The sequence below is a fragment of the Chrysemys picta genome, chromosome 9, assembly GCF_011386835.1.
Source record: "Chrysemys picta bellii isolate R12L10 chromosome 9, ASM1138683v2, whole genome shotgun sequence".
NCBI lineage: Eukaryota > Metazoa > Chordata > Testudines > Emydidae > Chrysemys > Chrysemys picta.
In genome coordinates this window covers 33,049,279-33,060,505 of record NC_088799.1, presented here as the reverse complement: position 1 = coordinate 33,060,505, position 11,227 = coordinate 33,049,279, and the positions used below count along the sequence as shown (strand labels likewise).

The following is an 11,227-nucleotide window of genomic DNA, read 5'->3' as shown; positions in this document are numbered from 1 at the left end:
AGCGCACTCTGGGGAGGAGGTGGAGAAGAGGTGGGGGTGGGGCTTTGGGAAAGGGGGTGGAATTGGGGCAGGGCGGAGCAAAGGCAGGGGCTCCGCACTCCTCCTACACATAACCCCCTCAGCCCACGCCCTCCAGCCCCGTCCTGACTCCTGCACCCCCCTCACACACACCCTGCCTTCCCTGAATCCTGCACCCCCACCTCACCAAGCACCAAATGGGAGTTCCTGCACACACACCCCACATTCCTATCTGCACCCCTTGCACCAAATTGGACTTGCACCAGGTAAGCACTCCACACCCTAACCCTGAGCCCCATCCTGCATCCTAACTCCTGGCCAGAGCCTGCCTCTGTAGGCTACCATGTGGTGACTGACCATGGCCTATGGTGCCATAGATGTGGTGGTGGGTCCTAATAGGTGATCCTCCTTAACTAGCCAACCCCAACCCACTTCTGCGCCCTAACTCCTTCCCAGACCATGCATCCCCAGCCCCGACTCCTGCACCCCCTCACACACCTCCAGCCACCTGCCCTCCCTGACTCCTGCAACCCCCCACACCCCCAGCCCACCCTGACTCCTGCACACACACCCCACATGCACCCCTCATACCAAACAGGAACTGCCCCATGTAAGCGCTCCACACCCCAATCCCCTGCCCCAGCCCTGAGCCCCCTCCCACACCCTAACTCCTGGCTAGACCCTACACCCCAACCCCCAGCCTGCTCCTGCACCCTGACTTCCTCCCAGACCCTGCACCCCCAGCCCTGAGCCCCCTCACGCCCCCTAAATCCTGGCCAGATTCCGCACCCCAACATTTTTGTACGTTATGTTTTATAAAGTGCTCTTATCCAAAGCACTTTACAATAATTAGCTAACGATACAAACAATATTTGGAAAGATTATTAAGTGGTCTGCCGAGACCCTCAGCAATGTTCACATGGTCGCTGGAAAAATAAGTTAGACTACAAAAACAAGCAAGGTACATCAGTTTATTTTCATTTACTTCTTATTACTTATAATATAGGGTTACCATAAGTCTGGATTTTCCCGGACATGTCTGGCTTTTTGGTCCTCAAATCCCCGTCGGGGGGGAATTGCCAAAAAGCCGAACATGTCCGGGCAAATACTCCCAGCTTTGTTTTGCCGGCATCCCTACCCCAGTCCCCTGCTTACGTTAGAGCGGCTCCGGCATTCTGCGAGCTGCAGTTGGATTCCCCCGTGGCGGCTGCTGCTGCTCCCCCCAGACCCCTCAGCTCTGTCCAGCTGAAGAGCAGAGCTGCCTGAGCGCTACCGGCTTCACGGTTTGCCGGGCAGCCCCCAGACCTCCAGACCCTGCGCCCCCAGCCGGGAGCTTCCCCAGCGCAGCCGGAGCCCAGGAGGGGAAGCGCCCGGCTGGGGGCGCAGGGTCTGGAGGTCTAGGGGCTGCCCGGCAAACCGTGAAACCGGTAGCGCTCAGGCAGCTGTTTCACGTGGCTGGGAGGGAGGAGGGGGAATGTGGGGTGCTCAGGGGAGGGGGCGGAGTTGGGGCGGGTACTGGGATGGGGAAGGGGCGGGGCCAGGACCCCCTGGAGTGTCCTCTTTTTTTGATGTTTAAATATGGTAACCCTATATAATATAGGAGGAGGATGAAGGGAAAAAAGATTGAAAAGGGGGGGGGGATAAGACAGAATGTCCTTTTTCTTGTCTGGGTCCCAATGAGGGGTCCCAAAAATGAAGCTGAGCACAGGGCACCACTAACTCTAAATCTGCCACTGCCCCTCGCCCTTCCCACAGCATCAGCACAAGCTACAGGCAGGAGCCCTGTTTCCGTGGCGGGGGCGGCCGAGAGGGGCCCTGAGCGTTCCGCAGAGTCCGCGGCTGGTCCCCCACCTCTGCTCCCGGAGAGTGGGGCTAGGGGTCGGGTCCCCCGCCGGGCCTCCCATTTGCCCCCGCCCTGCTGGCTGGGCCGGGCGGGTGGCGTCGCTCCCGACACTGGGTGGCGCTGCAGCCCCGCTCTCTCGGCTCCGAGGAGCCAGAGCGATTCCTCCGCAGCGTCTCCGCCCCCCGCCATGGCCGACGTGGAGGACGGAGACGAGCCGGGCGCCCCCCACTCTCACCCGGGCTCCTCGGGCGCCAAGGCGGGCGCTGCCGACAAGATGTTCTCGCTGAAGAAGTGGAACGCGGTGGCCATGTGGAGCTGGGACGTGGAGTGCGACACCTGCGCCATCTGCCGGGTACAGGTCATGGGTAAGCGCCGGCGGGCCACGGCCTTCCCCCCGTCCTGGGCGGAGCCCCGCACCCCCTCGCTGTCCCGCCCCATACCGCGGCCAGAGCCCCATATCCTGGGGAGAGGGGCCTGTATCTCCTCACTCCCCCCCGCGGGGAGAGCCCGGGGCCCCGGGGGACCCTATAGCTCCTCACTGCTGTCCCCCGCGGCCAGAGCCCCACATCCTGGGGTCTGAATCTCCTCACTGCCTGCCTCCCTCCACAGGCAAAACCGGGGTTTCTGTTGGAGCTTGTACATACTGGGTTCCTTCTTTCCCACACGGACCTGTTTGCTGGGATGATACTAAGGCCATTTATGTAGTGCCTAATGCCCTACCTCTGTGTTTGTCCCACGCCCTAGCAGTAATTGCAGAAAGGATCCTGTGCTGGTAGCAATGAGTGACATAGCTCTATGTGTGTTTGTACCAGAAATAAATAATCAGAGGCTTCACTTAAGCAATCAGCTTTATCCTGTAATATTCTTTATTTCCTTGAAATAAACTCTAGTTCAGAGGTTGGCAACCTTTCAGAAGTGGTGTGCCGAGACTTCATTTGTTCACTCTAATTTCAGGTTTCGCATGCCAGTAATACATTTTAACATTTTTAGAAGGTCTATTTCTCTAAGTCTATAATATATAACTAAACTATTGTATGTAAAGTAAATAAGGTTTTAAAAATGTTTAAGAAGCTTCATTTAAAATTAGATTAAAATGCAGAGCCCCCTGGACCAGTGGCCAGGACTCGGGCAGTGTGAGTGCCACTGAAAATAAGCTCGCGTGCCGTCTTCGGCACGCGTGCCATAGGTTGCCTACCCCTGCTCTAGTTGGTTGACTTAGCCCAGCAGCTCTCATGTAATGAGGGGACATGGAATAAACCAGCCTCTGTAGGCTACCATGTGGTGACTGACCATAGCCTATGGTGCCATAGATGTGGTGGTGGGTCCTAATAGGTGATCCTCCTTAACTAGCCAAACAGAAGCTTCATTGCTTAAATTGGATCACTTACTGGAGTCCTTCATCTCTGTGCATCTACTTCACCATGCTGAAACTTTGTCTGTGCTCTGCTCTTCTCTTGCTACATTTCACCAGGAAATGGTTGTTCTTCAAGGGTGATGTCTAGTGTATTCTTTGTGTTATCTGTTAATTATGTCGTGCATAAATGAAAGGTCGCATTATTGCATTAGCTAAAAATCATTATCACTATATTTGTACAAATCTCCCCAACTGATTACAAATATTAACACTTATCCAAAAAAAGGTTCTTATACCCACTTGTCAGATGTTACCTGAATATCTGCTTCCCAGTAATATTGCTGCAGCTGTACTTTGGCTGAAAACAATGTTTAAAAGTAGCTTAAATTGTACCGATTAAGACATTGACAGCATAGCAATTACATATAATTATGATGACCTAAATACATTAAAAAGTGTGAATTTTTATTGCTGTTTGAGATTGGATAGCTCAGGGAGTTAATAATTGGAGACACACAGAGCCTTTTCATCTCTAGGTCACCATACAAATGCAGCTTGGGTAAGGAGTAATTCAAGTTACCATTTTATGTCTAGTCAGTGTTCTGCATGATACAAATATGGTTTCTGTCCAATTCCCAGTAGGTGGGTATTCAAATTACAAAAACCACTGCAGTTGGCACACATTGGCAGTTTCAGTAGAATGGCCAAGGACAGAATGAATAGGGAAACTGAACTGTCTTTTGTGTTGTAGAGACAGAATCTCCAGAAAATAAAGATACTTAACACTTTTATATAGTGCTTTTCATCTATGAATTTCAAAGTGTTTTACAAAAATGGATAAGAAACCCCTTTTATGGGAAACTGAGGTTAAGTGACTTGCCCAAAATCATTCTTCCACTGTTGTTCTGGGGTGCGAAAGATTGAGAATCCAATCTGAGTGCCCACCAGTGGTGAGCTGGAGCCGGTTCACACCGGTTCATGCGAACCGGTTGTTAAATTTAGAAGCTGGTTTAGAACCGGTTGTTAAAGGGGTGGGCAAACTATGTGGCCTGCAGGACTTTCCTGTCTGGCCCACCTGAACTCCCAGCTGGGGAGGCTCCCCCAGCCCCTCCCCTGCCTTCCCCCCTCTCGCAGAGCCTCAGCGTGCCGCGCCGCCAGCACCAACACTCTGGACCGCTCCTGGGCAGCTCTGCAGCTCCTGCCTCTTTGAGCGGCATGGTAAGGGGGTGGGGCTGTGAGATCCAGCGGGCCACGCAGCATCGATACATGCTGCCCTGAGCAGCATGGTAAGGGGGCCGGGCCGGGGCTGGGAGGAGGGGTTAGGGGGCGGAGGTTCGGGGGGGGGGGGGGGCGGTCAGGGGGATGGGGAATGGGGGGGGTTGGGTAGGTGTGGGAGTTCCAGGGGTCTGTCGGGGTGGTGGTGGATGGGGTCGGGGCAGTCAGGGGACAGGGAGCGGGGGGAGTTGGGTAAGGAGTGGGGTCCTGGGGGGCAGTTAGGGGTGGGGGGGTCTCGAGAGGGGGTGGTCAGGGGACACGGAGCTGGGGGGAGTTGATGGGTTGCGGGTTCTGAGGGGGACAGTTGGGGGTAGGACGTGGGTGGGGGTCGGATGGGAGGGGGACAACAGGCTGTTTGGGAGGCACATGGGGCTTGTACTTACCGGGCGGTTCCCTGGCGGGTCCTTCACTCACTCCGGGTCTTCGGCGGCACTGAAGGACCCGCCGCTGAAGTGCCGCCGAAAACCCGAAGCAAGTGAAGACCCCCCCCTCCCCCCGGCACTGAAGTGCCACTGAAGTTCCGTTAGGGAACCGGTTATTAGGATTTTGGGAGCTCATCACTGGTGCCTACCCTGGCAATATCGGACATAACTAGCCCAGCCATTTCTCATATATTTTTGTTTGTGTCTAGAACAGTCTTTTGAGCTGGGAGAATTTATGAGCATACTAGAGGAAGAAAGACTTTAGAGCAGAATGAAGTAGTAGCCCCAGCCCTGATCCCTCTCTCGCCCTCCAAACCCCTCAGTCCCAGCCCTCTTGCACCCCCAAACCCTCAGCCCCACCCCAGAACCTGCACCCCCAGCTGAAGCCTTCACCCCCTCCCGCACCCCGACCCCTAATTTTGTGAGCATTCATGGCCCGCCATACAATTTCCATACCCAGATATCGCCCTGTGTTATTGTGTCCTTCCCCTGCCTGTTTGTTGTATTTCCCGTCTTAGGCAGGAAATAATAAAAGAATAAATAAATGAGTGAAACTCCTGATTGTCTACTAAAGGAAGAGCTACTCTCCTCAGTCTCATTTGGGGAAACATTGCTGCCTCAGCATTCCCATTCTCTTTGCTGTTTGATGAGGGGAGGAATCTGAAGTGGGAGCAGCAGTAAGCGCTTACATAGTGCGGAGCAGCAGCTGATGTACTACTCCAACTAGGAGTCACATATCCTTATTCCTTTCTGTCCCCTACAAGATTAGACACCATTTAAAAAATATGTATTATATGTCCCCATTGGTCTCTTTACTTACATTGCACAACTAATAAATGATCTAAAAATATAGGGTGTGGGTGTGTGTTTTATATTCTGGTGAAGTTTAAGGTACTCATCAAGTAAAATTGCTGTGTAAAAAGGTGGTGTGGGACACGGTTTGATGGGAGGCTGAAAAACAATAAAATTGTGAATGATTTCCTTAAAAGGAGATGCTGACATCTGAAAAACAAATTCCTGAAGTTGGGGGTTGCGTGTGAGTGCTCTTATTTAATTTTTAATCTGCTTGAGTGGATTTGGCAGTAGTCTCCCAGTGGTCACATATACAAAAAGGAGATTTTTTTTTGCAGCAGAGCTCGTGAAAATGTCCAAACAAAATGGAGGGTGTGAAGAGCTTGTCTTACAGTTTCCAGTTCTTTTTACCTCCTGAAAAGAAATGTTATTCTTTTGGTATGCATAGTGCTTGTATTTTAATTTCCTTTTTATCTAATAAATACAGTTGAACTAGATGGCAGAATTCGAGAGACAGAATTTTACCTTTATAAATATGTTCCACGGTTTATATTTCCATTAGAAAAGCCAGTTTTAAGAATTGTATTCTGAGCATCAAATTGAGTTTTGTTCATGTTTACTTTTAGATGCCTGTCTTAGATGTCAAGCTGAAAACAAACAAGAAGATTGTGTTGGTATGTAGTGATTTCATTCTCATGTTTTTCAGCAAAGGCTTTTTCTCAGTGGGGTGCTTTTTTAAGTTTGAAGATAATACTAATTTTATTAATGCGCAAAAATAAACTGTACAGCAATACTAATGTAAAAAGACACACTGTCATAGAAAAAAGAAGAACAGGAGTACTTATGGCACCTTAGAGACTAACAAATTTATTAGAGCATAAGCTTTCGTGGACTACAGCCCACTTCTTCGGATGCATATAGAATGGAACATATATTGAGGAGATATATATATACACACATACAGAGAGCATGCTCTCTGTATGTGTGTATATATATGCTCTCTGTATGTGTGTATATATATATCTCCTCAATATATGTTCCATTCTATATGCATCCGAAGAAGTGGGCTGTAGTCCACGAAAGCTTATGCTCTAATAAATTTGTTAGTCTCTAAGGTGCCACAAGTACTCCTGTTCTTCTTTTTGCGGATACAGACTAACACGGCTGCTACTCTGAAACCTGTCATAGAAAAGTACTTGACTGAGCAAATCTGCAACTAGTCATTTATATATGTGTTTGTGACTGGGAAGAACTAGTTATATAATTCAGGACAGACTACTGTAGACTTTTGAGTTAGATAGGAAATACCTACTATCTCTTCCTTTAAGATAGATGCTAGAAGATATAACAGAAGAACTTCACTGAAACATGCAAGTGTGGAATAAAATTTTGTCTAGGTTATGAAGACATGGAATATATTTGATCGTCTTTTCCTCATCTAAGATTTTTGAGGTTTCAAAGATGTTATTTGTTATTGTTTTGTTAATCTGCTTTTCAGTTGGAAAAGTGTAGCCCTAAGCATTATATCAGATTTTTTATGTGATATGTAGACATTCAAACATTTTTTTAACTTGGAAGTATTATAAGTAGTATAGTTATACTACTCTGTTAATTGAACTTGTAAAATCAATTATGGACATTTCCACCTCTTTGCTATTTCCTTTATAAAACATATAATCTCAGTTAATTCAATAGTATTATTTTAGTTGATCATCTTATTGTCTATAAAAGAAATTACCACTTCCACATTCCATGGTTGTCCTGTTAGGTCTCCCATTTAAAGACAGATATGAAAGAGAAAAAATACAAAACTTACAACAGTCCTGTGAATAGTGCCCTTGTCTACAATCACTGCTAAATGAAAGCTAGAAAAAAAAAGCAACTAGTACAATGCAGAATTAGTCCAGTTTGGTATATTTAAATGATTATGGCCTTTGAACAACCTCTGATGTAGCTGAGAGCGCATTTTAAATGCTTATGTACTAGTATCCTATATTATTTTATTTAGCCTATATCGTAACTTTGAACTTTAAAAATTCAAATAAAATGTTAATTAGAATTTGTTCATATGCCCTTAAACCTTTTGCACATGATGGAAAATCAACACTGAAACAATACACTAACTATACTTAATTAATGAACCAGTAAAAAGTAAGATAGACTTTAGCCAGGCTGTGGAAGTTTCCAGACCACTCACAGGCTTCCCTCGTCCCTCAGTAATGTTCATAGTATTATGTATTATTTATATAGTGCACAGCACCATGCTAAGCATTCTACAGATGTGTAAGAATATGAAAGTATGTGTATATGTCTCTTGAATTAGAAATAAATGGGTAGACATGTTTTTAGTGGCTAATGTGTGAGACATAAACCTGTAGAACACAATATTCTATTTATGGAAAATACTATCAAACCATTAACACTTATCTAGTCTAAATCAATAAATCATTATAATGTATTATTGCCCCAAATATCATATAACCCTCTATTTGCTGTAAAAATCTGAGTTATATTGTTAGTACTCTTTATTGTGAATGTAGTTTGTACGTCTATATTAAACAGTGTAATTAGAACATATCAAGTATTTTTCTTTTCTTTCAGTTGTCTGGGGAGAATGTAATCATTCCTTCCACAATTGCTGCATGTCCCTATGGGTGAAACAGAACAATCGCTGTCCCCTCTGTCAACAGGACTGGGTGGTCCAGAGAATAGGCAAATGAAAACATTGACAGTTTTTCTGTTGAGCTTGTTTGAAGCAATATTGTCTGCTGCCATATATCCATATGAAAGGGAGGAACACTCGTGATTCATTCAATTTATATCTATGTTAAAAGAATACTATGGTTTTGTTGTGCTTGAACATGCTCTGATGTGTTCGTGTGCTGCCATTTTCTCTGATCTTATTTCAACATCCTTCCACAGCTAAGGACCATAGGCACACTACCTTAGTCTGTCTCTCTGTCAGTGTTCTGGTGTAAATTGTATCAACTGCTTAGAAATGCTGTGGTGCCGAAAATACACAATTACAATCTACCTTATGTTTTTGGTAAGGAAATGTAAGAAACCAATCCATTCAAAAAGAAGGCCTTGTTTATGTCTGATATGCTGTATAATTGATTGAAAAAAAGAAATTCTTGCCATTCAAATAATATGCATTCACACCAAACCACCATAAATAATTTTGCCTGATAGTGATTTTTTGACTAAAATAAATAGTGTGTGAAACATTTTTATTGTTGTTTTTTCCCGTCCCTTCCATCCTCCCCCTCCCCCCCCCCCCTCCCCGGGTCCCCATTATGGTAGAAACCTCTTATTTAGGTTTTAGTACAGGCTTGTTTTTGTGATGGCTTAAGAAATCTGACCCTATAGTTCATTGGATATTAATAGCCTTTTCCTTTATAATGATATATACATGGTTTCTCCAACATACAATTTTAAACTTTTACTATGTTAGGATTTTTATTGTAATTTCTAGTAAAAGCAATGGGAGATGTATTTAATCCAGCATTGGGCCATTTTAATAACCATATTTGAAATTAATTAGCTGGCGATGTGAAAATATTGGTTAGGAACTAGCTGATCTTGGTTGTATTTTAGATCAATTGAGAACCATATCTATAAATTGTTTCAAAAATATAATTGACAAAATAGATGTTATAAAGAAAGTATATGCTAATATATGCTAAATAACGTAGCAAGAATCTAATGCAGCACATTGTTTCATCTTGTCAGTATAGGTAGGTCTATTTGGGAATATGTTTTGTATCCCTTTGTCTATTTCATCAGATTGGTAGACTTATATTTTCATGTAATAACAATTGTTGTTTTGCCTTTTGTAATGGGAAGGCTTCATTTGGTTATTTTTCTGTACGGACAACGCTGTTTTAATTTCTGTTTTTCTTACTTATATTTAACTGCTTGTCCTTAATTCTTTTGGTTGTCTTTGCCCTATAATGCCTACAGGAAACACATGGCCTATGAACAAGATTTGAGTGAGTTTTAAATATATGACATGTTTGAAAAGTCTGTGTTCTGTTAAGATCGTTCTAAACTAGATTTGATAAGCTGATCAGTTGACCAATCAAATAACATCAATTGACCCTGGCCTAGTTGAATGCCCTCATATAGGTGGTGGCCTACCTTTTTGATTGCATCATGCTGCTGTCTGTTAGCAAGCATACCTATATGTCTTGATCACTCACTTCACTGTGTGCTAATGCCACCTGCTGGGGAAAAAGGTGAACTCACTGAAAGTTGAACATCTTGATTGGCTGGAATCTACTAGAACAAACGTATATCTTTGTATACCAGGCCATAAATGTACATGGCAATTTACAAAGCACATTACAAAAGTTAAGAAGCAGTCCTTGCCTGGAAGAGTTTACAATCTATACCGATTAGACCAGGGGTAGGCAACCTATGGCACGTGTGCCAAAGGCGGCACGTGAGCTGATTTTCAGTGGCACTCACACTGCCCCTGTCCTGGCCACCGGTCCGGGGGGCTCTGCATTTTAATTTAATTTTAAAAGAAGCTTCTTAAACATTTTTAAAACCTTAGTTACTTTACATACGACAATAGTTTAGTTATATATTATAGACTTATAGAAAGAGACCTTCTAAAAACATTAAAATGTATTACTGGCACGCAAAACCTTAAATTAGAGTGAATAAATGAAGACTCGGCACACCACTTCTGAAAGGTTGCTGACCCCGGACTAAACAAACATACAGAAATTAACTCAGGCAGGAGAGCAGGGTTCATGATCATTGTATCTCCTCCCCCAACACAAAGAGAGAAGGTGCACAACCTCTTCCTTACTGAATAAAAGTATCACAGCTATTAAACCCCATTCTAATACCTCTCCCACCCTCAACAAAGAAAATAACCCACTTTAAATGCTTATGTAGACGCCCACTCTTCCCCACTCAACAAAAATCCCCTTCATAACCGCCCCCCACATACGCACACAAATTCCCAGTCAATCCTTGATGATAAATTCTTAGCACTTGTAGTGCTTTTTCATTTTCAAAGCCATTTACAAACAGCTAAGGACAAGATTCAGCAAAGTGCAGGGCCGGGGAAAATGAGAGTGCTCAGTATCTCATGTGATTAGTTCCTAGTTAAAGAGTTCGCTTTCTTTAGAGGAGGCTTTCCAAAGTGAAGAACTTTAGACCTGGCCTACTCTTAAAATTTAGATCAATGTAACTACAGTGGTCATGAGTATGAAAAATCCACACCCCGGGCATCCTACCTATGCTGACCTAACTCGCCAAGGCAGACCCAGCTAGGTGGATAGAAGCATGCTTCCGTCACCCTAGCTGCCATAAGGTGGGGACAGGGTGTTCCTACAGCAATGGGAAAAACCCCTTCCCTCACTGCAGGCTGCATCTACAGTATTCGGTGGTGCTAGCATAACTACGGCACTGTAACTCTACTGCTAGAGTCCCTGTAGCATAGACGTGGTCTTAATCTCCTGCATTAGTTATGGCCCACCCTGTAAGGTGCCTCATTATTGCTTTAAT

The 11,227-nt window shown here is 45.1% G+C and overlaps 1 protein-coding gene across 3 annotated transcripts; it reads left to right on the top strand.

Annotated features, from left to right (window-relative positions):
* Positions 1 to 1,765: 1,765 nt before the first annotated feature.
* On the top strand, positions 1,766 to 9,727 carry RNF7 (ring finger protein 7). Of its 3 annotated transcripts, XR_010590641.1 has the most exons (4): positions 1,951 to 2,226; positions 6,043 to 6,142; positions 6,331 to 6,378; positions 8,306 to 9,727. XR_010590641.1 is itself a non-coding variant. In XM_065557955.1 (3 exons), the coding sequence occupies exons 1-3, from the start codon at positions 2,049 to 2,051 to the stop codon at positions 8,422 to 8,424; spliced, it is 345 nt and encodes a 114-aa protein (XP_065414027.1). In that variant the 5' UTR covers positions 1,766 to 2,048; the 3' UTR covers positions 8,425 to 9,727. The 3 variants fall into 3 exon arrangements, 2 of the variants coding, with proteins under 2 accessions (XP_065414027.1, XP_065414028.1); XM_065557955.1 differs by lacking the exon at positions 6,043 to 6,142 and having other exon boundaries at positions 1,766 to 2,226; XM_065557956.1 differs by lacking the exon at positions 6,043 to 6,142 and having other exon boundaries at positions 1,966 to 2,213.
* The last annotated feature ends 1,500 nt before the right edge of the window (positions 9,728 to 11,227 follow it).

What these genes read in the sequence shown, in the direction of transcription:
- RNF7 (XM_065557955.1), top strand. Translation starts at nt 2,049, where the DNA reads ATGGCCGACGTGGAGGACGGAGACGAGCCGGGCGCCCCCCACTCTCAC. An exon ending in CTGCCGGGTACAGGTCATGG is followed by an intron (nt 2,227 to 6,330) that starts GTAAGCGCCGGC and finishes GTTTACTTTTAG; the next exon opens with ATGCCTGTCTTAGATGTCAA. An exon ending in CAAACAAGAAGATTGTGTTG is followed by an intron (nt 6,379 to 8,305) that starts GTATGTAGTGAT and finishes CTTTTCTTTCAG; the next exon opens with TTGTCTGGGGAGAATGTAAT.